The sequence below is a fragment of the Macaca fascicularis genome, chromosome 20 (genome assembly GCF_037993035.2).
Source record: "Macaca fascicularis isolate 582-1 chromosome 20, T2T-MFA8v1.1".
NCBI lineage: Eukaryota > Metazoa > Chordata > Mammalia > Primates > Cercopithecidae > Macaca > Macaca fascicularis.
This window is the reverse complement of record NC_088394.1, coordinates 372,201-399,064: the sequence shown is the minus strand read 5'-3', so window position 1 is coordinate 399,064 and position 26,864 is coordinate 372,201. Positions and strand designations below refer to the sequence as shown.

At 48.8% G+C, this 26,864-nt stretch overlaps 1 protein-coding gene and 1 long non-coding RNA gene across 2 annotated transcripts in view; one reads left to right on the top strand and one right to left on the bottom strand.

Annotated features, from left to right (window-relative positions):
* LOC135968961 (uncharacterized) overlaps nt 1-24,590 on the top strand; it is a 45,084-nt gene extending 20,494 nt beyond the window's left edge. Inside the window, exon 5 of the mRNA XM_074028239.1 lies at nt 24,181-24,590. Within this exon, the coding sequence (XP_073884340.1) occupies nt 24,181-24,533 (353 nt within the window). The 3' untranslated portion in view covers nt 24,534-24,590. The remainder of the gene's footprint in view (nt 1-24,180) is intronic.
* On the bottom strand, nt 7,501-8,934 carry LOC141409345 (uncharacterized). The gene is made up of 2 exons (XR_012429529.1): nt 8,540-8,934; nt 7,501-7,909 (listed from the first exon to the last, which is right to left on the bottom strand). It is a non-coding gene; the product is annotated as an uncharacterized lncRNA (long non-coding RNA).
* Nucleotides 24,591-26,864: the final 2,274 nt, after the last annotated feature.

Sequence of the window (26,864 nt, the reverse complement as noted above, 5' to 3'; positions counted from 1 at the left end):
ACCTGCGTAGTTCTCACTTTGTCCACGTTATCCGGCAATGCCACAAAATTATCAAGTAAGTGTTCTCCAAGCGCATATTCAGTTAGTGTTTGGAAAGTGCATAGGTACCTCATACAGCACCTTTAAGAGGAACTAGGAGCCCAGGAATGAGAGCGGGTGTGAGGCCTGTACTCTCTTTGCACAGATAAAATATGCATGTGCATATCTGAGGCCAGAAAGTTAGATTGGGGCCAGAATGTGGAAGTCCTTACCTGTGGGATACTAGGGAACCACTGAGGGTTTCGGAGAGAATCGTGTCTCTGATGTGCGGCATGCCGTGGAGCCGGGGGGTGACAGGGCAGGCTCATGCAGGGCACTCGCCGTGGCCGGAGGAGGAGAGAAGGCAGCCAGTGAGCTGAGCAATTCGGTGCCTCGGTCAGGAGGGGAAGAGGGAGTACAGGAAGGCGGATGAAGCTGCGAGTCTGCACCCCGAGGTCGCCGTTGCGCTTTGCCGGAAATCAGGAGAAGCAAGTGTGGACCTGACTCAGAGATACTTAGAGACACCACTGCAAGCTGCAAGTTTGGAAATACAGGAGGAGGCTTGGGGAAAATCTGGAGCAGGGAGCATTTGGGAGCCTCTTAGGTAGAAGTGCAGGTCAAGTAGCCAGAGTGTGAGGCGTGCATGTCTGGAGAGAGGAGGCCAAAGGAAAGCCCACATTTGGAAATGGAGGAAGGGTTGGAAGACCCAGAGAAGGCCCTGCTTAGAATCCAGAGAAGAGCTGGATGGCGCAGTTCACTAAAGCCCAGAGCCGAGAGTTTCCAGGAGAAAGTCCCAAGTGTTGCTGAAAACCAGGGGGCAGGACTCCAGTTGGAGCCTGTGGGGGAGCCTGGCGGCCCTGATCCCTGAGAGCAGCCAGAGCCTGGGTGTCATGGTGGAAGTGGGTGGGAAGTGCAGGAAGCAGGTGGAGATGGTCCTTCAAGGCCTGGTGCTTCACACAGGTAGCCAGCTGTGGACCGAGACACAACTGGAGAGGGGCCTGAACCCAGAGCATCTCCAGGTGGAGGAGGGAGCCAGGAAGGGCAAAGGTATCCGGAAGAAAGGGGGCAGGCATGGAGCCAGGTCCCCAGGGAGGCTGCAGTCTTCTTTCTCTGTTCATGGACTGGTTGTTGGTTATTTTGAGTTCTCAAAGTCGTCCACTCGGTGCGGTCCAGAGAAAGTTCCCAGGGGTCTCAAGCCGGAGCAGGCCTTGTGCTTTTCCGAACACTGTGCGTGTTGACTCAGGGTTACCGTCAATGGCTAATTCTAGCGTGTCTTTTGTTGAAGTCTGCAGAGGAGCCTCAACCAGCACCGGCTTTTGAAGAACTTAGAAAACTTGTGTTCTTCTGATTCTGGGATTTTTGCCTGAAATGCCTCGTATATTTTTGGCTAGGTGTTGTTAGCACTTGTGTTACAGCATTTGGAGCTCTGTATTTTTGTGATGTGCTAGCTGTGAGGATGTTTAAAATTAGATTCCTAGAAATCAGGTTATAGGAGCTCTCGGCCATGCTTCATGGGTTATGTTTTGACCCCTCATAGTGGACCCCGTTGCAGTGGCTATTCTTAGTATTTGTGGAACACCTGACTGGTGATGCTAGGAGAATGTGATTTGTTTTCTTTGTAAGTCTAAAGTCTAACGACCTTGTAGAGTCTTTATACCTATCTCTTATAAATCAGCTTTAATATACTTGAAAATGTCCTCATTGTGCCCTTGAAAAGCAGGCTCACATTTTAAAAGTCATCCTTTTAAAATCCTTTTCTGCAGCCTGTGCCCTTTGTCTGTTTTGTTACCTTCACTGCAACATCATGAAACAGGGACAAGGGCTAGAATCTATTTCATACACAGAGCTTGAAACAGGGACAAGGACTAGAATCTCTGTTTCATACACAGAGCTGAACTGTGCTGAGCGACCTGCTATGCTGACGTCTGTTTCTGTCATGAGAGGGAACCCAGGCCTCTTGACTTTTCCTTTTGTACATTTTCAAAAAGAATATTTTTTCCTCTCTTGGGTCCATTCCATTGTGGGATTCTCTCCTAAGGCTGTTTCTTTGCGTTCCATTTTGACAAGTATGATTTATTTCTGAGATGATGAAAGGGCAGTGAAAAGGCCTGGGAAAGAGAAAGCAGGAAGAGAAGGAATCGTCTCATGATTTTAGTCAGAAGGAAATCACTCAGACAGAAACGCTATTCCAAGTGGGTCAGATCCCAGGAAGTGGGATTGAATAAGTGACATGATATCGCACAACTGTTTTACATTCTTGCTGTTGCCAGGGGTAACGAAAAGAACGAGTATATTCATTCCGAGGTCAAATATATATCTTTGCTGACTCTGACTATAATTAGCAGAATTCGTTCAGTTCAAGTTTGAGAATACCTTTACAGAAGAGGGTCTTCGTGCACGTGTGCCTATTTCTATTTATATGTTCACACGTATTGGAGTATAAATGTGTGTGTGCTGTGTGTGAGACCTCATTATTTGAAACAAGAAATGTGCAGTAGAGCTTATTAATTACGGGAAGGTACATTTGGGGGATAAACCACTTTGTTTAGAATTGAATAATGGGGTCTTTGAGGGATGTATATATGTATGTGTGTTTGCATTTATGTGTATGAAAGTGTGTATTGCATGTATATGTGTTGTGCATGTATGTGTGCCTTTGTGTGTAATGTACATGTGCATGCATGTGTATATGTGTGCATGTGTATTTGTGTTGCATGTATGTGTGTGCATGTGTTACGTGTTTAGGCACGACTGCACATATGTGCAAGTAGGCATGCATGGATGCTCATGTGTATATAGTTATACATGTATATTTGTGCATGTTATGTCTACACACTTACGTATGTATGTGTGTCAGAATGTGTATGTATATGCATGTGTGTTTGAGTGTTGTGTGTATGCTTGTGCGTGTGTGTTTGAGTGTTGTATGTTTGTGTGCGTGTGTTTGAGTGTTGTGTGTATGTGTACGCGTCTGTTATGTGGTGGTATTATGTGATTATGTGAACGTGTGTGCATGTGTGAATGTATGTATTGCATATAGGTGTGCGTGTCCATGTGTGTGTGTGTGTGTGTGATATGTGTCTGTGCATGCATGCATGTGCACATTTGATTTGTGAATCCTCTCTGGGAGGGGCATGTTCCTGGAGACAGTGCATGGGATCCTCCGCTGTCCTCTCAGGGAGAGAGACATTGTGAAAGTTCGAGCCATTAGGTAAACATGCCTGATGTTCTATAAAATATATATTTAAATATACCACTGGGGTTAAATATATGTTAAATGGGTGCAAAGCTGTTATATTGCATTAAAAGTCATGTTAGTACTTCCTGGTTAAAGGCTTTGTGAAAGATTTCCTGTACATGGGACATAATACACCACACAGAATTACAGCAGGTCAATGGTATTTGCCAGGAGGTCTGGCTTATGATTGGTATTTCTAGTTGCAGACATGCAGGTTGAGCTTTGCTGGACTTAGAGGAGGGTCATTGACTCTGCCCACTGAATGATACCAGCGTCTCTGCTGCTTCCTTTTTCTGCCGGCTTCATCCAGAGCTGGGACAGCTGCTCTCAGACGCATTGTACTTTTTTCTACATAAAAATCTGCAGCATTTGTTAGCAGTCCAGTAGCAGACCGAGTGGCAGGTCCAGGGGCAGGTCCAGCGTCAGGTCCAGCATCAGGTCCAGCGGCAGGTCCAGCATCAGGTCCAGGAACAGGTTCAGCGGCAGGTCCAGCGACAGGTCCAGGGGCAGGTCCAGCAGCAGGTCCAGTGTCAGGTCCAGCGGCAGGTCCAGCCAACTTTCCACATGGCCCATGTGAAAATGTACCCTCTCCCTTCCATTTTTTAAAGCAGTATCATTAGTAGAGCCTACTGCCATTTCTCCTTGAGCTCCTCACAGTGGATGGTAAGCATTTGCTTTATTAAAGCAAAGTTCCGTGCTCTTTGTGCTAAGTCCCCTCTGCCTTTCTGTGAGAGGCTAGAATTGGGATCGACCCTCAGCTGTGCCAGAGCCTTGGTACATGTCTCAGTTCTGGAATCTACTCTGTGCTTGTTGCCTTCCATCCACCGACAGCCGTCTGTCTTCCTGTCACTCCTTCAACACGGAGTCCAGCAGAGTGCACACAGGTGAGCCTGTGTGAATGCTGGTTTTGTAGGATCTTATCGGGACCTTAGTCATCTTTTCACTAGGAAACCAGACACTGCAAAGGACTTAAAGAAAAGCCCAAAGAAGCCGCATCAGTAGAATCATAGAGACAGAATTCTACAACCATAGGAAGTGGCATTGATTATCATGAAATGTGCATTTATGTGAGGCATAGTAAAACATCACATTTCTTACTGGGTAAGAGCTTGGAAAAGATTATGAAAGTATAACTGACTCTACTCTTGTATCGTAGAACATGGTAAAATGATGCAAGGTGTTGTATAGAATGGAACAAACAGAATATAATTATATAGAGTAGCGTAGAATAGAACAAATAGCATAATGTTATATAGGGTAGCATAGAACAGAAGAAACAGTGTAACATTATGTAGTATAGTATACAATAGGAAAAATCGTATTACATGGTCTAGAATAGAACAAGTGGGATAGTATTGTAGAGTATACAGTTGAACTAATGACGTAGTATTGCATAGCATAATACAATCTAGATTAGAACACACAGCATAGTATTAATATTACGTAGTGTGGTGTGGAATAGTAGAGTCGCATGGCACAGAACAGAGAGGATAGTGTTCTGTAGCACTGATGCAGGAGTTTTGCTCTTTAGCTCAGCTGGGTCCAGGTTCTTGTCTAATGACCAGGAAGAAACAGGCACGGGGACATCGAAGAGTGAGTGCAGTGGAACTCGTTAAGCTAAAAGTTAAGCTCTCAGCGAAAAGAGGGGTCCTGAGAGCAGATTGCTGGTCGCCCCCTTCCCAGTTGACTACAAGGGCTTTTATATAGAAGCTGATGGGGCTGGTCTCGCTGTCTAAGGAGCAAATATCTGGTGGTTCCACCCCATTCCCTCGTGTGCATGGGGACCTTTAGTCTGCTGTGAGCATGTTTAGGAGGGCCCCCCCGTGCAAGTCCCCCTATCTGCACAAAACATGGGCTGGAGGCTCTCTGGGACCCTTCCCTTACTGTCTGCCTAAAGCAAGCTGGCTAACTCCTTTCTGTATAGAAGAAAATAGAATAGAATAGAACAGATAGTACAGCGTTTTATAGTATGGAGTGAAGCTGTAGTATTCTATCATAGAGAATGGAATAGTATAGAATAGAACAAACAGATCGTACTAGTGTAGTATAGAATAGTAGCCTCATGCAGCACGGAGCAGTGTTGTTCTCCCTATGTACAGAGTGTAACCACCAGGAGAGCGTTCTTCAGTGGGGCGTCACTGGCCCTTCATATTTCTTTGGTTCTGCGGAAATGAGGAGAGGAAGTTAATAGAGGGGGAGGAGGTTGGCTTTCTTACTTTTAAGGCGCTCATTACTTCTTGGGGATCATTTGATGGTCCCCTTTGGTAGTATTCTGTGAAGCAGTCTCTGTACTCTGTGTAGGGTGAAATGTGGAGCAGTCTGTGGACTCTGTGTAGGGTGAAACATGAAGCAGTTGAGAAAGGATGAAGTCAGAAGTAGCTCAGCAGAGATGCACCAACTCTTACCTGGGAGACTGTGGAGCAGTCTGTGGACTCTGTGTAGGGTGAAATGAGGTGTTTTGTGTGAATTGTTGTCTCATGCCTGGCACATGGCAGAGCCTCCGTGGATCTTGCCGTCGTGAACCCTCTGATAACTTCTCTACAGTGCCCTCCACACTATAAATACCACACATTGTGGGAAGTCCGGGCCTTTTCAAAGGCTGGGTTTCATTTTAACAAAATTGTTATGCCCTGCTTATTTGGAATGGCCAGATCATCCTGCACTTCTGACTTCACCTGTCCAGCTGGGTACACCTCCCTGCGTGCTGCCAAGGTTTACGGCGGAATTCCCTGACGCCACTACCCTCACTGCCTGCACCTGAATCTGCTGTGGGGTCATTTCCTTATTGGACTTGTCTGGGGACCTCCTGAGGGGTGGATGGGTGAGGACTGGGTTATCTGGGGAAGGTGTTCATGGCATTCCTGTTTTCAGTTTGTGTCTCTGTTGGAAGAGATGCTTTTAGCACATCCGTTAATCCAGACGTGATTAGCAAGGAGTGTCTCTCCCAGGTAAGAGTTGGTGCATCTCTGCTGAGCTACTTCTGACTTCATCCTTTTTAAAGTCTGTTACAAAGAGAACTTTGGTTTCTCAAGGTTTAAGAATTGATGTCAAAGAGCAATTTAGTGTTCTTTTTGAGTCACCAGCCTTGCTGTGGATGATTCATGAGTCCTTGGTGGTTAGGGCCACAGCACAATCGGTGGGCCGTCTGTTCCCCACCCTGGTGGATACTTTCTCACCCAAAGAAATGTATTCTGTTAACATGTCTCAGTTAGAATATTTTAGTAGGAGACAGAGTTATGGCTCTTGTTTTAATTTGTAATAGATGATTACTGTAGCAGGGTCAAGGTTGAGACTTGCAGTGTAGCTCATGGAAAACATTGATTAGAAACACCCAAAATATATCACCAGCTTTGTTGCTGCAGCTCCAAGGGACTAGGAATGCATATATATTTTTTCTTTTGTTATTATTTATTATTTTTATTTTTGAGACAGAGTCTTGCTCTGTCACCCAGGCTGGATTGCAGTGGCATAATCTCAGCTCACTGTAACCTCTGCTTCCAGGGTTCAAGAGAATCTTGTGTCTCAGCCTCCCAAGTAGCTGGGATTACATGTGCCTGCCACCATGCCCAGCTAATTTTTGTATTTTTAGTAGAGACAGGGGTCTCACCGTGTTGGCCAGGCTGGTCTTGAACTCCTGACCTCAAGGGATCTGCCAACCTTGGCCTCCCAAAGTGCTTACATTACACACATGAGCCACTGTGCCTGGCCGCCATGATCATTTTAAATGTGGCACTGAATATCTGCCTTTTTTTTTTTTTTTTTTAAGAAGTGCAAATGTTACCTCTCACACCTCTATTCTGTTGCTGGCCTGGGCTGGCCAGCAGGGTTCCCAGGCTCGAGGCCATGTCTGAAGTGTTGTTGGACAGTGTGGATCTGTGACCCCTTGGTCTTTGGGGACGTGGGGCACCCCGAGACACCCACAGTCTTGCGAGGGCTTACGGCTCTGTGTGTGGCTGCTGTGAGGCAACCTTCGGTGGGGAGGAAGGAGAGCAGAGCCCATCTGTCCTGGTGCGGAAAATGCCCAAGAAACCAAAGAAATGGTACAAAAAAAATCATCTGCCCTGGTGCCATTTCTGTAAAAAAAAAAAAAAAAAAAAAAAAAAAAAAAAATTCACTCTGAATGTGGTTCTGTGCTTGAGGAGGATAGAAAATACCTGGAAAGGCACAGAAAGTGTTCTTATGGGGTCAGCGCCGGGAAGTGGGATGGGAGGCTTGGGAGTGTGTGCAAAGGAGGAAGTGGCATATTTTATTCTAGTTTATTTGGTAGAGCAAGTGATGAAAGTGAAGCTTGAGTGATCAGAGTAGCTCGGCCTGGCCATGGGTAGATCCCAGCGTGTCCCGCCTCCCGCCTGCAGCTGCAGCTCTGTTTCTCCGTCACAAATGAGACAGGTGGCCTGAGGTTGTGGGCCGAGGAGGGGCAGCTCGGTGTTCCCAGCACCTGACTGTTCAGGCTGCTCTTGGGCCAGCCTGAGGGAAGGGGCGGAGGAGAGCTGGGAGGGTGCACAGTGCGTCCTCCTCCCCCGCCCTGGGACTGAGGTAAGCCCAGGCTGCTGTCAGGATGGAGGAAGATGCCCTCAGGACGGAGGAAGAGGCCGATGGAGTTTGGTCAGCAGCCAGTGTTGTCTTTCCCACAGGGGATACGCAGTGCCCCAACTAGCAGGAAAAAACTCTGCTTTAGTTTTTAAATTTTGCTCATTCTCTTTATCGTGCTGGTCATGGTAAGATTTGGATATTGTTGGTAGGAATCAGTGTCAATTGCGTACAGTTGACTATTGTCCAACACAAGCTTGAGCTTTGCGGGTCAACTTATAGGTGGATTTTTTCAACCAAACTCAGGGAGAAAATACAGTGTTCTGCCACGTGAAACGCATGTCGGAGGGCTGATTCTTTGTACACGCAGAAAATACAGTGTTCCTGCCATGTGAAACGCGTGTCGGAGGGCCGACTCTTTGTACACGCAGGTTCGGCAGGTCCACCTGTGGGGCTTGAATGTGCCTGGATTTGGTGTCCATGGGGTCCTGGAACCGACTCCCTGAGTCCAGCGAGGCTGGCCCCGGGATCGACTCCTTGAGGACAGCGAGGCTGGCCCCGGGACCGGCTCCCTGAGGACAGCGAGGCTGTTTCTAGTAGCAGGTGGTTTATTTTGTGTTTTCCCCCTGGCTCCACACCCCGTTCTCAAAGACACGGCTGTCACAGGGGGACCAGCTGGGGCAGGGGAAGAGTGGAGGGCACCTGGTAGAAGTGGCCGTGGACTCTCTTAGGAACGATAACCGTGACACCTACCGTAGACGAAGATGTTGTTGGTCTGCACTCTTCTCGTGTTGGTCTGGGGCATACAGTGGCCGTGGGCTGGTGTGGTCCACAGCCCCGGTCTGGGGCATGCAGTGGCTTTGGGCTGGTGTGGTCCACAGCCCCGGGCTCCGTGGTCCCTGACCCTGAAATCCCATCCGGTCCTGTGTCACCTTGGGCCAGCTGTCTCCTGAGGGGAAGGGAACAGGGAACAGCCCTCCCCGCATGGCCTCCCCAGCACCACCCACCCCCAGGACCTCCAGTGTTGACCCTGCTGGGGGCTCCTCTCTCCTGGGGAGACCTTGTCCCAACAAGAGGACTCCATGGGCTGCAGGAGGTGTCGAGCTATTTTCTCTCCTGGAACTGGGTTGCTGGCAGCTCCCAGATGCAGGAGGAAAGGCTCAGAAGTGCCTTCATAATAAGGAGTTGTTGACGTGAACTTTGGACAGCAAACACTGCTTACATTTCCTTTTCCATTTTGATGCGTTAATGGTGTGCGGCAACACCGTGACACACGGGGATGCAGGTGATGGGTGACCCCCCCGCAAGGGGGCCATGCACCTGTTTGATAAGAAGGCATGCTTCTCTTACTGCAAATAAAAGCTTTTAATGGTTTTCTGCCAGAAAGACCCTGTCCTTTATGTAGGATACATAGCGGATCATTTGGCAAGGGATTGGGGATTTGGGGTTAAACTAAAAACAAATTAATTTCATTTTGTAGCACTCTGAACCCATTTGAGTTAATTATTCATTGAGAATTTGAATAGCACACACTGTTCTGACTTCCAATTTCCCCCTAATGAACGGCATTTGCTGTAACATGACAAAACCCTTAGTCTTAGAATTACTGGGTAATGTGGAAAAAGTCAAAGTTGGTTCTCTGTTGTTTTGCTTTAAGGAAATTATATTACTTTGCAGCCACTTAGTTTTCTCCTTTCCAGTAAGAAAAATTGCTTTCTTACTACCTGAAAATTCGTGAAGGTCAAGGGGACACAGGCTGCAGTGCATTAAAAGCCACCATCAAATGTGGACGTGGACCGAGTTTTCCCCTGTTCTCTCCCACCATCAAATGTGGATGTGGACTCAGTTTCCCCCTGGTCTCGCCCATCATCAAATGTGGACTTTGACCCAGTTTCCCCGTGTTCTCGCCCATCATCAAACGTGGACGTGGACCCAGTTTCCCCCGTTCTTTCCCACCATCAAATGTGGACGTGGACCCAGCTTCCCCCTGTTCTTGCTAACCATCAAATGTGGACTTGGACACACTTTCCCTCTGTTCTTGCCCACCATCAAATGTGGACACGGATTCAGTTTCCCTCTGTTCTTGCCCACCATCAAATATAGATGTGGACCTAGTTACCTTCTGTTCTCACCCACCATCAAATGTGGGTATAGACCCAATTTCCTTCTGTTCTTGCCCACCATCAAATGTGGGCATGGACTCAGTTTCCCTCGGTTCGTGCCTACCTTGCCACCATGGCTCATTTCACAATCACTCAGGAAAGGAAGAAACATTATTTTTAATAGGCATGAAGGCAGTTGTTTTTAACCTAAGGAACAGGACATAATTCCAGCAATGGGAATGACCAGCCGAGTGGGTCTGTGTGAGGTTTGGAAGAAAAAAAGGATTTTAACTTCCCCTCTCTGTGTGTGCCCACCTCCCCCAGTTGAGAGTCACAGATTTAATTACTTTAATTTTGAGCTTAAAATAATATGACAACCTAACAAAAACTACTACAGTCCTATAAAATTCTGCTGTGTGTTTGGTTTTTCAGTTGCTTTTCTGAATATGGTAAATGAATGCATTATGAGTTGTTATTTTAGTAATTGCTGTAAAAATTAATGTATGTTATAACCAAGTGTTATAAAGTTAATTTAGCACCAAAGGAAAGCTAAAGCTGCATTGATTTCCCAGTGTAGTTGTGCATAACAACGGCTCCATGAGGCAGGGGCTGTGACCCTGCAGTCTGGTGGGAGCAGGTGCCACCTGGCTGGTGCGTTCGCTGCCCGTCCCCTCTTGCTGCCAGGCAGCTTTGCAGTTTCCAGGCTATGCGGGAATTGAGGGCGGTGGTCAGTAAGAGACGGTGGGTAGTTGGGTGGTGCAGGTTGACGTGGGGTGGAAGGAGGCGTGGAGAGCCTGGGGAAGCCTGGACAGCAGCTCCGGTACCTGCACAGGGGAGCAGGGTGCAGCGGCACGGGACAGTGAGTAGCTCCTGGAAACAGCCGTTGGGGTTTTTATAGATGAGTCTGTCTTCAGCTCTGCATCCCTTTCCTGCTGAGTCCGGGTGGAGGGTGGAGGCGTCGAGCGCTTGTTTCTCCAGGTGAGGGCCCATCGGACACAGCCAGTGTTTCCTGGAGTCCCCTCACCTGGGAACGTGCCCCTGCTCTTTTCAGAACAAAAGAAATCTTAGTTAAACTTGACACATCACCTTTCCAGAAGGTGTTTAAGTCTGTATGCCTGTTAAGTCACCTAACTTTAAAGAGTAATGATACAATATGCTTCTTTTTAGGGGAGAGAACCTAGCTGATTTAAAAGATAAAATCAGAGGTTGGGGTCGCAGCATTGTGGAGGAGACTTGGTTTATGTCCTAGTGGGCAGCAGTGTTTCCTCAACTATGGTGTTTGCTCTATTATTACATTACAGAGGTGACACTTCAAGCATAGGGAAATGGAAGGCAAAACAGCGCCCCCATTCAGAGATAAACGTTATCAACATATTCATGCACTTCCTTCTGCTGTTTTTGCTCTTCACTTTTTGTTTTAAGACCACGTTCGTAGGATGGATATATAATTGTTTATGGTGACTTTAAAAGCACCTTTCTTGCTAAAAAGAGTATTTTTTCAGTCTGGAAAATTTAGACAACATGTTTTGTTTAAAAATTAATTATAATACCACCGTGAAGTCATCAATGTTTTTATACATTTTCTTGGTCTCTTTATGGACTTAATAGATACAATTTAACAAATTGGAAATAACGTAATATTATGCATATAATGTTTCTTGGCATTAGAGATGGAGCAGAGAGGAGGCACAGGGCTTCCCGCTGGCTGAGGTCCTCCCAGGGTGTGACCAGCAGCCTCCCAAGTTTAGGGTCTGCACGGAGTAAAATTTCTAAATTGCCTTACACCACAACCCCTGCAGCCACGCGTCCCTTTGATAAGGGGGTGTACTCTGATAGATTTTTCAAGACAAGAGTTTGCTGGATCTGAGGCTGTTTCAGCTGCTTCTGGAGACGGCAGGTCTGGGACGTTTGTGCCAGCTCTCCCTCAAGACCCCACGGATGCCACATCCTCATCTTTTGGAACCCAGTGTTGTAGAGGAGAAATCTGAAGCCAGTTTGATTTTTGCTTCTTGGTAGGAAACTGATGTTTTCAGGCTTTTCCCCTTTATTTCCATAATGAAGATGATGTCCAACCTCATCCAGAGGTGTGTTTGTTACCTTGTCGGGAATGTCCAGCCCTTATGTCCCCCTTCAGGTCCTCAGTCCCTTTCTCAACTTCCTCGCAATCCTCCCCATCTCATCCATCTTCACTGTAATTCTGTTATTTTTTTTCATTTTTGTGCTCACTTTCCCATGCGACTTTTGTTCTTGTTTCACAGATGCCCGTGCCAAACTTTATGTCTGGGGCTCGAGGGCCGTGTTTTATTCTGTCTGCCTCTGCATGTACTTTTGAGAAGTGGGGTTGGAGGTTGCCCCCCAGGTGCTGTTTCAGCTGGACCTGCCCAGACTCTGTGAATTGGGGGCGTCGGGCAAATCCCATGTGGCTCTATGGTGGGCCGTGCCGCTGAACCGTACGTCTGAGGTTTGGGGGCCGTGTTTCATTCTGTCTGCCTCTGCATGTACTTTTGAGAAGTGAGGGTGGGGGTTGCCCCCTGGGTGTTTCAGCTGCACCTGCCCAGACTCCCTGAAGTGGGAAGGTCGGGCAGAACCCGTGTGGCACTACAGTGGGCTCTGGTGCTGACAGAGCAAGAAGCCGCACTCCCAGGACGTGCTTGCAGCTGTGGGCAGGACTGGGATTGTGACAGGATCATTTCCTTCTCTAAAATACATCTCAACTGTTATCCAGAGGGTTGGCTGTAGGCTTTCAACAGCTTCACTCTTCTTAGTTACCAGGAGACAATTCACTAAACAGAGTTGCTGTCAGGGTTTAATTAGGAATTTCTGCGAGAGGCTGGTGGTACAGCTCCCTCTTCAAGCCTCCTGCAGCCTACCCGTCCCCACTCTTGGGCCCAGCCACCTGCATTGGTCTGTGGAGACTGCACATTCTCTGTTCTCCTAAGGGGCTCCTGGACTTCGGGACAGCCTTGGTAAGTTGATGTGTAACTCCCAGTCTCTTCTCTCTTTAAGTAAGTACGTTCATGGAATCCTGATCTTCGAAATTGTTTCATCTTTGTAAAACAGCCATAGTTTCCTAAGCCACCTTGTGTCTGAGTGTGAATCACTTGTTATTTTTCACTGCAGAATGAACAGAACTGGAATCATAAGATTTAGAGGGTGATGAAAAGACAGAGGTTAGCATATTCCATTTTCTCACCTTTTCCTTACACTTTTTCCTTAAATGCACCCCTCGTATGTCTGTGAAGTTCTTCCCAATTCTGTAACGTCACTCTATCCGCAAGTGGAACATTTGTGAACACTAACAAGTATTGATGTATACACCTCTGCAACCCCGCTGGAATTAATGCTTTTTATTTATGTATGGATGGTCATCAGATGGCCAGAGGGATTCCCTGTGAATTGCGGGGGTCCTCATGCCTGCTTGTGAGTGACATGCACATGGCGAGGGCTAGGGAATCTCAGTCTCTGTGATTTGAGTTTTGACATCGTTTACGCAAGGCAGGTGGATGACTCTTTGAGCTTGGCATGCTCCTGGGTGGCACAGCACAGCTGACATGGAGTGGGGCAAGGGCTTGTTCCACGAGTTTCTGTGTTTTTGTTTTTGTTGTTGTTGTTGTTGTTATTTTTTTTGAGATGGAGTCTCTCTCTGTCACTCAGGCTGGAGTGCAGTGGCGCGATCCAGGCTCACTGAAAGCTCCACCTCCCGTGTTCACACCATTCTCCTGCCTCAGCCTCCCGAGTAGCTGGGACTACAGGTGCCCACACCACGCCCTGCTAAATTTTTTGTATTTTTAGTAGAGACGAGGTTTCACAGTGTTAACCAGGATGGTCTCGATCTCCTGACATTGTGATCCACCCGCCTTGGCCTCCTGAAGTGCTGGGATTGCAGGCGTGAGCCACCGTGCCTGGCCTGTTTTTGTTTTTTTGAGACGGAGTCTTGCTCTGTCATCCAGATTGAAGTGCAGTGTCATGATCTAGGCTCACTGCAACCTCCACTCACTGCAACCTCTGCCTTTCAGTTCGAGCAATTCTCTTGCCTCAGCCCCCCTAGTAGCTGGGATTACAGGCATGTGCCACCATGCCTGGCTGATTTTTGTATTTTTAGTAGAGACAGGATTTTGCCATGTTGGTCGGCTGGTCTTAAACTGTTGGCCCCATGTGATCCACCCGCCTTGGCCTCCCAAAGTGCTGAGATTACAGGCATGGGCCACTGCACCCGGCCCTGTGTTTGACTCTTAAATCTTCTTTTTCTTTTTAATATTTCTGTTTCTGGACGGCCACTCAGTGGATATGGAGGAAGAGTTCACAGATGTCCGTATTACATTTCTTACTTAAATTAGCCTCCCTTGAACACTGCTGTAGGGTACAGATGCATGAAAGGCTGAAAGGGTGGTTGCGTCCCAGTAAGTGTGAGCGTGGAGCTGGTCTGTGAGACCCCGGTGCCAGTGAAGGCACCCGTGTGAGATGGCCTGGGATGGGGGTGTTCAGAGCCCTGACCGTGGCACACACCCTTCAGCTTTGATGTTTCAGGCCATTGCTCTGGTCATCAGTGAGCAGAAGGTCTAACAGCAGTGATATTTATCACTAGCTGTGTTGGCCAATGTGTTAGGAGGGTGAACCTGTTTGACTTAAGCTGTTTGACGGGTTTGCATTTAAATAGACAACTGGTGACCTGGTGCCTGGACGCTTGCTCTGTGACTTGCCCTACGTGGCTTCTCCCTCTGGTATGTGTTAGATGAGATGGGCGTGTTTAGGGTGGTGTGGCCCTAGACTAGAAATGCAAACCCTGCCTCACCCCAGATCTGCCCCACCCCAGTGTGACTTTTGGAGATGGAGGCCCAGCATCCTTCACCTGCCCTCCAGGGTGATGCTGAGGATGCTGAGGTTTCAGAGCGCTGCTTTGTTGGCACTCCAGCAAGTCCTGCTTAAAGAGGCCAGGATCTGAAATGGCAGGTTACCACATTGTATAGCAGAAAAATAGAAACGTTTCCTTAGAATGGGCGTAGGAAGAAAAATGATTTCCTTCACCATATCTGGAAAAGATTTCAAATTAGCAGGCACTATTTGGAATTATTAGTGGTCTCCTGTATTTCTTATCTTTTTTTTTGTTTTTTCTTTATTTTGATACAGGGTCTCACCCTGATGCCCAGGCTGGAGTGCAGTGGTGCAATCTTGGCTCCCTGCAACCTCTGCCTCCTGGACTCAGGTGATCGTCTCACCTCAGCCCCCTGAGTATCTGGGACTACAGGCACGATACCATACCTGGCTATTTTTTTTTTTTTTTTTTTTTTTTTTTTGTAGAGACGAGTCTTGCTATGTTGCCCAGGGTGGTCTCAAATTCAAGCATTTGTCCTGCCTCAGTCTCCCAAAATGCTTCTGTACCCCTGACCCAACAAGGAAGGACAAGAGGCGTGAGCCACACTCCTGGCCTCCTGTCTTTCCTTGTTGGAGCAGGGATGTAGAAGCACTTGCCGCAGCTGACTTGAGTATATCTCGTTTTGCTTTGTTTTCGTCACGGGTAACCTGGCAGTGCTGTGCACCAGTGCTGCTGGCCAGTTGTTTTTTCGATGGACTGGCAGAAAATCAATCTGAGACCCGGGTTCCTTTCTCCCCGGGTACTGACCAGGTGGGAGAGGAAGGACGTTATCTGAGTATCAACTTCATGAGGGCTGGTGGGGAAACGTCAACTTTAAGGTGCCTGGGATCTAAGGCATGGAACCCAGAGTGCAGCGGAACATAGGGGATGTATCCTTGGGAGCAGAGACGTGCGGGCCAGTGCCCTCGTTCCTGGCAGGTTCTGAGTGCAAGAAAAGGTTAGTGACCCAGCCGAAGTCACGGAGCAACCTGCCAAGACCTGCCTGGATGTGTGGCTGGCATCTGTGCTGGCCCCAAAACTGCCCATTTGGGGATTCCTTGCAGTTTCAGACCCATCTAGGGGTCCGGAGAGGGTCCCAACCATGACCTCAAAGAAAGAGGTGTTGCCTTGAGATCCTCCAAGGTGAGGGTAGGAATTTTTTTTTTTGTTTCAATTAGCAATAATTTGTTGTGAATGATCTTGGACCTATTTTCCACTTCTTTGTATAGGAAGAGAGACAGAATAAAAAGTCTCAATGTGCCAGATGCCATGTAATGAAGTCGTGGGTTTAACATTGTTGATTATTATGTAACATCACGTTAAGTGGAACATATTCACACGTGTCCACAGCGTGTGCGTGTGCCCAGTCCGATGAGCACGTTGGGTTGGGGTCGCTGCTGGTTCATGCAGCCCCTCTGGGTGGTGCTTTCTCTGTGACTTGCCCAACACCGTTGCTGCTGCCTCTGTTGGAGTTCAGCCTTGACCGGCCTTGCTGCCACCAGGTTCTCGGGGCCTGTGCACCCTCTTCCCCGCGCGCACCCTCTACCCCGCGTGCACGTTCTTCCTGGGGCACACCCTCGTCTCCGCGAGCACCCTCGTCCTCTGTCCTGCCCACCCGGGGTCTGCTGTGTGTTTCTACTCAGCCCATGCCTGCCTCTTGCTGTGAGCTCAGTTTATTGAGGTGCGGTGAGAAACCAACAGAGGGGAGCAGTGTCCCAGCTTGTCAGGGCAGGAGGGAGCCTTGGGCATCTCTTCCCCAACTCTGGCGACCCACCCTTCGCGATATAGTGCTGGGGAGAGAGGTGAGTTCTAAAGGTAAGACGGCCGTGATTTCCTGAGTCTTAATTACCTAACACTGGGTCATCTGCCATGTCGCCTCATCGAAGGGCACCTCTAGAGACAAAGCAAAGCCTCTGGTGGCCGTGGGCGGGGTGGCCATGCCTGTCTGTGGGTTCTGTAGAACCTACCCAAAGCCCCTCCAGCCGTGGGGATGTTCAGGCACTTGCCGCCTGTAGGAAGTGTGCGTTAGCCACGTGGTAGGTGCGGACGCCTGGAGGGATAGGCACAGGCCCACAGGCGTGGTGAGTGTGGGAGATTTAGCCACGTGGGGACGTGTGGCGGGATAGGCACAGGACCACAGACGTGGCGGGTGTGAGAGAAAGTGCACAGAGTGCCCAGCAGATGGCGTGTGGTCAGCGGAAGCCGTGAACACAGGCCGGGCTCGGGAGACACATTTGGAAATACACTTTAAGCAACATCAATGGATAATGCTGCGATTTGGTTTCCTCCCGTGGTCCAAAACATGTTCTAGAGATGCCGCTGCTTTGTGTGTACCTGAGACAAGGGTCTAAATGTATTAGGGCCTTGATGTAATCTGTAAGACAGGTACAAAATGCCTATTTCAACGAGGCACTGAACAAGAAAGCGTGCTCTATTCAGTGCAATGAGAATGCTTCATTGTCATAAGCAAAGTAAAATGCCTCCAAGGCGAGCTTGCCATGTGTTTAATGACCTTGGACACGAGCCTCCTAAACCTGCCAGAAAGTGCTTCCAGCGTGGCTTCATGCAGTGGTTTCATGCAGTGGCTTCAGTGGAGAATGTGCATATGTGGCTGATACTGAGAGCTGCGCAGCACCCTCCTGACCTGACGCATGCCCATGTGTGGACCGTGAGCCGGGCAGCACCCTCCCGACCTGACGCATCCCCACGTGTGGGCCATGAGCCGGGCATCCTGACCTGACAGGTCCGCATGTGTGGACCATGAGCCGGGCAGCACCCTCTTGACCTGACGGGTCTCCTTGTGCCCATTGTGGGACCTCCGTCAGTCAAACAAGTGACACATGTCAAACTGAATGCAGGGAGGAGGGTCCAGGATTGCACGCAGGCTCCATGTCTCATCCTTCTGAGGCCTTCTGGGAAGCCAGGAGGGCAGTGGGGTCTTTTGCGTGTTTCCTCCTGGTGGCTATGAATTTGTACCAATGGCTTTTTGCAAAAGGGCCCGGAGGCGGAATCAGACCCTGTCTTAGAAAGGATGACGTCTTCACGGGCACCTCTTTCCGCCACTCTAGTGCTCCTGTGATTTTTCAATATGTGCACCCTGCAGACTTCAGCCTGTTGGTGTCTTGGGGGAATAGATACCAGGATTGTTCCAATGTGTGCAAACCTGAAACAGGAATTTCTCTGCGTTAAGTTGGTCACCAAAATGGGAGGTAAGGGGAGAGGGGAAGGAACTTCTTGGCCTCATCAGCCCTTTTCTTGAAACTCACAGTCAAACTTTGTCAAATTCTAGATGATGGTGCTTTAGTCGATGCATTTATGTATGTTATGTCTTGTTTTCTGAGTATGGTGCTTCGAGAATTTAAATATTAAGGTGAAATTGCCATGCACGGTTGAATTGGCACCATAATTTGACTCTCTGTAAAGCCTTTTGGTTTTCTGTTAGAGTGACTTACCATTTTTTGAGTTAACTGAAACAAACTCTGCTGTCAGCACGAAGGAACCACTGTCTAGTTAGGACATCCAATTAAATAGAATTCTCCTAAATAGAGCGTGCTCTTTTCATAAATTTTAAAAATTCATCTATTCATCAAACACATATTGAGTACTTATCACCCTGGTTGCTAGTCACTGTTCATATATATTTTTAAGGAATTACTTCCACCTAGCTCTGAAATAACATTGTATTTAGAATTTAGCCCAGAGGTGATTAAGCATGAACTTTTCTCAGCAGTCTTGTTTTCATTTTTACTTGATAACATGTTCTCAGACTCGGTGCCCAGCTGACGTTACTGTGCATTGCCCCAGGCACACACCTGGCCGGCGCTGTGTCTCTGGGGCTTTAGAGCAGGAAGGAAGGGCTGCCAGGTGTCTGGCCCTTCCATGTTTCCCTGGGGGAAGGATTAGGCCTTGGGCAGGAGTCTTGGCTTGTCTTACTGGATTAGCTGGTGTCATTCAGTCAGCTCTGCCTTGGTGTTAAGCTCTGGACTGACTCTGACCTCTGAGTGGCAGAGGAGAGGATGGCGTTTTAGAATCAGTCATGCAGACCGGGGCACCCAGCAGGTCTCGGATAAAAAGTGGTGGCAATTGATCACTTCCCTTTTTGGGAGAACTGTGTGGATTGACTCAGACCTCTTTCTTTTGATTTTATCTTGAGACTTTGCAGAAGCAAAAATGCCTTTAAAAAAAATTAAATGATGGGCTTTTGTAATGTTTGTGTCTCCCCAAGATTCACAAGTTGGAATCCTCACCCGCGAGGAGATAGTGCTAGGAGGGGGAGCTTTGGGCGGTGAGGAGGTCGTGAGGGTCTCATAAATGGGATTTGTGCCCTCAGAAAAGGGACTACAGAGAGCTCCCTCGCTCCTTCCATGGTGTGCGGACCCAGTGAGAAGCGCCGTCTATGAACCAGGAAGCCCTCACCAGGCAAACCTGTCAGGCCTTGACTATGGACTTCCCAGCCTGAGACTGAGACTGAGAGCTGTGAGAAATGAACTTGTGTCATTTGCCAGCCCCTGCCCAGCCTGTGGTGTGTTGTTAGAGCAGCCTGGGTGAACGAAGGCAGGTCGTGAATTTTCTGTCATGCTTTCTGGCTTCAGATACTTGCTAGGGAGATGTCACCATCTTACCCAGGTGGAAGTGTCTGGAATCAGACGTTCCGTTATGATTTGACCTTGTTCTTGCCCCACGCCTGTGCCGTTCGCACCTCCAGGTGTCTCGGCTGCCCGCGGCCCCTCCAGACGTTTCTGATTCGGGGTGTGGTGCTGGTCGCGGCCGTGCCGTCAGTGACCAGGAGTAGGAGCTCGCGCCCCTCGTGAAGCAGCAGCCTCACCCGGAAGCTGCCGAGAAGCATTTGACAGAAGGTGATCGCGCCTCGAGACTGAAACTTCCTGTTTACAGGGAATGGAGGTGCATAGTAGGGAATTTCATGATGGCCCTAGAAACAGATGCCTCTGGGGTAGGGGATATTCTGCAGGACAATGCAATGATCTTCTCGAAAAGTGAAGATCACAGATAAAAGGGGTGCGAGGCTGTCCCTGACTAAGACGGGGAAGGAGAGTCACTCAGCACAGTGTGTGGCCCGGATAGAAAAGACGTTTTCGGAACGATTGTGCTACCTGAACATAACCTGGACAACGATGCTCTGAAATCATTCTTGTCTGCTGATGATGGTACTGCGGCTGCAGAGGGGCCTTTATTCCTAGGGAACGTGTGCCTGAGGACTCGGTGAGGCAGCAGGAGCCTCTCACCTTCAAGTGGCTCCAGAGAAGAAACAAATCTGTCTCTCTGTCTGATCTACAGAGAGAGTGAGAAAGCAAATCTAACGAAATGTTAGCAGTTGTTGGAGCTCCACGTGGAGAAAACTTGACCACTCGTTGTACTGTTCTTCCACTTTTTAAATATGTTTGAACATTTTCATAATGAAAATGTGGGAAAGTAAAAATAAATCTGGAAATTAGAACGGAAGTGAGCCCAGCCAAGTGCTCTTGGGTTCAGCCGGGAAGAGCCAACGGTCCGTTGGTGTTCTCTCGACTCGTCGTGGGGATTTCCTCCTCCTGGGTTCACCACCTAGTTTTCCTTGTGGTAGTTATTTTATACATAGCTATGAGCATAGGTGATACTGAAAACACACGTTTAGTGTGGTTTGTCATTAAGAATTTGGAGAACTGGCTAAATAAACCACTTGTACAGAGTTGAGATGAGCACTACCTGCCTCAGCGTCTGTGGTAACAGCTTCATTTGGGTGCAGAGCTTGGCAGAGGTTTGAGTGACTCTGTCTCGATGGTCCTCTGTCAGAGGACAAGGTTAAGCATCACCACCGAGGGCCCTGTTGAGCCTCTGGGCTGGAAGTAACCTCCCCCTGGCTGGTGAGGCAGCCTCTGAGGGCCTTTCCTGACAAAGCCCTTCACTGAGCTGCAGTTTGGCCATCTCTGCCCTCACCTCCCCGACTGCAGGGCCTCGAGGTCTCACCACCTCCAGCCTGAGCACCCAGTGCCCAGGGGCAATTTCCCACCTTCCCTGGGGGCTCAGGATTCTGGCTCCCGGGGCAGTGCCCGCAGCTGGGCCCCTCCTCCTGGGCTGGGGGTAAGGCTGGCCACGGCCTCCTGCTATGTCCCACTGGCCACTTCACCGCAGCTGCAGCCCTCACTGGGTGGCCCCTCCTGCTTCTGTTGGATGAGGAGATGCAGGCCTTCACCGAGGCTTCCTGGCCTCGCCCCTGCTGGCCCCAAGGCTGTGCCGCTTCCCCCTTCCCAGCCCCTGGTCTCTGTACAGTGTCTGTCCAGGATGTCTGTCCATCTGTCCTTGACATTCTGTCCAGAAGCAGCCACTGTCATCTTAGTTTGTGAGGGGCGAGCAGAGCCCAGGTGCGGTCGATGTGGAGATGCTCATGCACTTCAGTGTGCAGGGAAGTGAGTTCCTTCATATCTACAGCCTCTGCACAGCCAGCTGGGAGCTCACCCCATTCACAGGTGGATGTGCCTTGTTTTTTGGCCCAATCACCTGCATTAACTCAGAAGAATCACAGTTCCCTGCTTTTCTGTCTTTCGTGACCGTCCACCTCCCTCCTCTGCCTGGGGCTGAATGGTGGGGTCTGTCATGGGTTCGTGGGACCCTCTGTTCTTGTGCGGCCACCAGGAACTGTTATCCGGGCTGATTCCACAGGAGGAGTTTGGGGTGAGCTCCTGAGCGAGAGTTGGGAAGACTGACGTCTGTGTAAACCTTGCTTGTTCATGGTTATTCCTCTCAGTCTTCTTAAATTGTGAAAAATTGAGGACCATTTTGAAATATGGATTTAGGTATGGATTGGTGAGGAGAGAACGTTGATCTAATTGGGTTTACGTTTTGTGTGATAATTTTACACTATCCTTGGGAAAAACTGAAGATGTTGACAGGGTCATGAGAATCGTTTCTTTCTTTCTTTCTTTCTTTCTTTTCTTTTTTTTTTTTTTTTTTTTTTTTTTTTTTTTTGAGATGGAGTCTCACTCTTGTTGCCCAGGCTGGAGTGCAATGGTGCAATCTCGGCTCACTGCAAACTCTGCCTCCTGGGTTCAAACAATTCTCCTGCCTCAGTCCCCCAGTAGCTGAGATTATAGGCGCTCACCACCACGTCCAGCTAATTTTTTGTATTTTTGGCAGAGATGGGGTTTTGCTCTTAAGGGCATTGTTCATTAAGTATTAATTGGTGGCCTGCCGTTGAAGTAATGTTAGTGTAGTGCTGACATCATCAGCCATGGCAGAAACTTACTTGGCATCCCTGGAAAAGAGGGCAGGGAAGCATAGTGCCCTGACACCACCTCATTCTCCAGTGCTACTTCCAACTCTGAGCTGATGGTCATTATGAGTGGATCTGCCCTGGACAATTAGTTTAGTGCAGCTGCCTTGGACAGTCAGGTTAAAAGTAACAAACCGTCACAAAACTCAGCTAATAAAATGTGAGGAGAGACATGGGACACCAGGAAGGGGTGAGGCCTGTCTCCCTGTGTGCCATCTGTGTGGAGCCTCAGTACCTAGGGGACAGCGTTTACACAGAGCCCCAGGTTTTTATTAGCATTTCCCTGAATAAAATGTCACTTGTGAGCTGCGGACTGGGAGGCTTTTTCTGATTATTAGGTTTCGTAATGTGGGATCATCAGTAGGCAAGGTGGGCCTGAGGGCCATAGGATCTGGAGACTGTCCAGGGCTGCTTTCTGGGGATGACAGGCTTGTCCCTTCAGCAGTCAAGACACCAAAGAGAGTCTTTCTGAGAATAAAAGAGAGAAGCTTTTAAGGAAAAAGGCAGTTTCTCTCTCTGTTTGGGAGTTGAGTGCATTTTCCTACATTTACTCGGAGATGTTCCTTGGTTCCCACCATGTGCCATCGCCCCGCTATGGGGTAGGGTCACCCCACCGCGTACCTAACCCAGGAAAACTCCTCTGCAGTTATTTCAGAGGCTGTGTGCATTTCTCTTGCCTCAACGGGTAGAGTGAGTTTTTCTTCCTACTGTTTTTAGTCAGTTTTCTTAATCTAGCCTGTTACTGGGATAAGTTCCAGAGACGAGCAGTTTTAAAAACAATCTTTGTACGTTGCGTAGAGAGCAGTCCACCTGTAACCAGTTTGTTCCTGGAGGTACCGCAGTGGCCTTGGTTACGCGAGGGCCCCGTGGCTCAGGATGGGCCGAGGAAGGAGTGCGTGAGCAGTGGGCACTGGCCGGAGGCAGGGGAGGCGTGGCCACCTGTGGCTCGAACTCCCCCCATCCACTCTACCGCACCGCTGGGACGTGAACATTCTCGCCCTGGACGTTTTGTCTGAATGTTCAGTGCCCAGGCTCTTGGGTACACAGGCGGCCCCGGGTTTTATTTCAAAAGGGTGTCGCGAACAGTGAAGTAACCCACGTGCCTAAGCTTTGATTGACATGAAGGAATGTAGAGGCTGCTGAAATCCTGGTCATTTTAGAACAAAGTATTTTATTAACAGTTTTCTAAAAGAAAGAAATCATTAAAAAATTGATCCCTGTTGAGGTAGAAGGATCTCGTCCTCATGCTCCTCAGTTCCTTCCAGAATCAGCTTCCAGTTCAGCTGCAGAACAGGTTCTGGTGGTGGCTGGAGCAGCCCAGGCACGTGCCGTCGGGTCTAAGTTCACACTGGTGCCCGTGTGGTCTCCAGTTACGGTGCGGGCCGTGGGGTCTGAGTTCACACCATTGCCCATGTGGTCTCCAGTTACGGTGCTGGCCATGGAGTCTGAGTTCACACTGGTGCCTGCGTGGTCTTCAGTTACAGTGCTGGCCATTTGTGCCTTTCTGGGAAGTTAGAAGGAGGATCATTTCATCACGTCTCTGTCCTCCCACACCTGATCTATGCTGGGCCACCGTGAATTCTTCCTTTTAACTGTTTCTCTCATCACGGGCAACACTGGTGTTCTGTGGTCAATGTTTGCCATTTCTGAAAACGGATTCTGTGTTTCTTTATATAATCACCTGGTCTCTTTTACGAATTTCGCTTTTCTTTAAGAAAATCATCGTGCTTTTATCTCTTCAATCTCAACTCTGTTCCCTGACACAGGCTCTTACCAGCTCGAAAATTAAAAGTAATCTTTGATTATACTTAATACTTTCTAAAGTTTTCAAAAGTTTATCAGCATGTGGGTTACTGAACATTGACTGTTTATTTAATGGAAAATTAGATTCTAAGTAGAGTATTAGAGTGAAAATGATCTTTTGATTTTATTAAAATATTCAGGTAAAAATATTAAAATGCCTTCGCCAAACTTCATGCCTGTGTAGCGTGAAAACATTAAGCTGCTCTCTGCTCCCGGGAATGCATGAGTAGAGTATGTGTTTGAAAGCGTCATTCCAGTCTTAAGTTTTAGGTATTCTTAAAGGGGTTGGCTGGAGAAGTGACATTTAGCATTGAGTGAACGTTTGACAAAGATTTGTCTCGATATAAAAATAGTTAAAAACAATCTTTAGTGTTTCCTTTCAGGGTTCACCCATTAAAGAATGGTCTTGTAAAAAACTCATCGAGAGTGTCGGCGCCCAGAGGTGCTACCTTGCCCACAGTTGTGTCATCTGCTGTCACCAGGCGACACGCCCAGCGTTTAGCTGCACGTCAGATGTGGCCACGGGGCCACAGGACATCCCTGCGGACGGATGTTCTTATGCAGATTAATGAGGATGGAGACCGCTGCAGAACTGTAAGCCCCCCAGGGGCTGACGGAAGCCTGGGAATACCCGAGACACCAGAGTCGCTGCTGCCCTGGGTGGAAGGAAACCTGCCCTGGAAGATGGGAAATGCAATAAGGAGAAAGTACCAGGGTACATGATGCTGTGAAAACGGAGATGTTTTAATTAAATTAACAATTAAAATCATTTTAATTATGTGAATTATTTGAATTCATGTTAGTTCTTTTTAGGAAATTAATACTTAAAGCAAGTTTGTTTTCTGAATTGTTTGATTTAATTGAGTCAGCACAAGAGTTAGCATTGATATCTGACCCTCTTCCAGGGTTGGGGCAGAGGAGATGGGGGCAGAGGAGACAGGCCTCCCACCCGCTTTCCCCTGGAGCTCAGCCAGAATTTCCCATTGAGGAGCCCTCAGCTCCCTGAGAGCCAGGAGCTCTTGCGGAGAAGCCGCTGTCGGCATGCCACCCGCTTTGATGGCCCTGCTCTGCCATCCCTGCGCTCCAAGGGCCGGACCCTGCCGCTGCCTGTGCCAGACGGGTCTCAGGGAGGTGCCAGCCAGGGGTTATGCATGGCGGGGCCTGGGCATCGCTGTCCAGATTCCGTGGCTGCCGGTTTCATTCTCTCGCTGTTTGTCCCCCTAGCAAGACTCATGAGGTTCCTTGAGGACAAGACCCCCTCCTGCCACCTGGTCTGTTTCCTGAACGTTCTCTGCACGAGTACAGCCCCGGGATGCAGCCCTCGGGAATCAGGGTGTCGGCCATAGTAGGGCGGGTCGCTCTGCTGGGCACCATGATGGATGTTAACCGCTGTGCTTCACTTCGGGGACGTGTTTAAGTACAAAAGTAATTTTAAAATTTCACCATTATTTCAAGACAGCTAAGAGCCTATTAGCACAGAATCCCTGGTCTGAATGAAATCAAACGGTTCTTATTAATTATTCATGATGCCACGAATATGTAGCCTTATTTTTTATAATTGCCAGTCTGTATAATTAACCTTTCATTTGGTTAAAGTACTTAACACTAAGTAGAGCTGTACTTTCAACTGTTTATAAAGCATATGGAAGAATGTTTAAATGTTTAATTAGAACCACTTTTTTTAGTTTCATAGAGAATTTTTTTTCTTGTCAACGAGGGTCTTTAATTATTTAAACCAAAAGAGAAAAACAGGCCAGAAAAGAAAAACAACTAGTAAAGCTCGGAACTGCGAAGGTGGCATCATTCCGTTAGTCTCGGATTTTGCTTCCTGGGTTTGTGACGTGGTCAGAGTCCTTGTCTTTGATTTCCTAACACAAGTTGTTAAAGTTGGAAGTGAGTGTGAAATTGAGTTAGTCTAGCTTTATTCTTTCACGGATGAGAAGTGAATTATCTTCAGCAAGGTGGGTGCAGGCGTGGTCCCCGGGGGTCACTGTGGTGAACAGGCCGCCCTTGTGGGGAGCCAAGTTCGTCATCACTGGGACAGAGCCCAGGACACTTCCCCAGCTGGCCAGCCTCTTCCTAGAACCTCACACATTGCAAAGGATGGAGTCCAGATCTATACCGTGAAGAAACGAGGGTGGTTACAGAAAGCACCACGATCTCAGCTGAGTGGCTCTGAGCACCCCAACGTTGGGGCACCTCAGCATCCTGTGTGGCTCAGGCTGTGCCCAGCAGGGAGGCCGGCCCGATCGAGCTGCGGTCTCCACCCTGAGAGTGAGGGCTCCTTCCCCCAGCGCGAGTTAAAGCATCATGTGTCCACCTGTGCAGTGGCTGGTCCCAGTGGCCCTGGAGGGCTGAAACCCTGGGTCCCGCCACTGGTCCGGGGCATCCGTTTCCCCTTCCTGCAGTTCCTGTGTCTGTGTGTCCAGGGGGCTCCGATCCCTGTCTTAGGACCATGGCTGAGGGGTCAAGTTCACCCGCTTTGGAGCTGGCCCGGATCTTGGTTCTGTGGATCCTTGCTGTGTGGCTCTGGAGCAGTTCTGTCCTCAGGAGATGGATCCTCACAGCCGCCTCTTGGGGCCATGAGGAGAATTAATAGGACAACCCCCGGGTAGCTGCTCAAAGCCCTGTGCGGGGCCAGCCCTGTGTCTCCACCAGTTCCTTTGCTCTGTGCTCCCCCCCCACTGTCACATCGCCAGCCTTTATTTCCTTTTCCTTAGACCCAGACAGCGAATGCTCCGCTGGTCTTGGCAGCCCCTTCTCTAGTCTATCCTCAAATCACTTCCTGACGGACAGCCATGACTAGCCATCGGCGTGACCAAAACCCCACAAAATAGAACCCAACTTTCCTATTAAGCTGTACAGAGCTGTCCCAGCCCACTTCCCACAGGCTGGCCTCATTCACCATGGGATCCGTGGTTCTCACCTGGGGCTGGGGGTGCCCCTGGCATCTGGTGGGGAGTGTCAGGGATGTCCCTCCAGGCCCAGTACAGTCCCCCAGCCAGTGGCCGGCAGACAGCAGCACCCAACCTGATGTCCCTGTGGCTTCTGGTT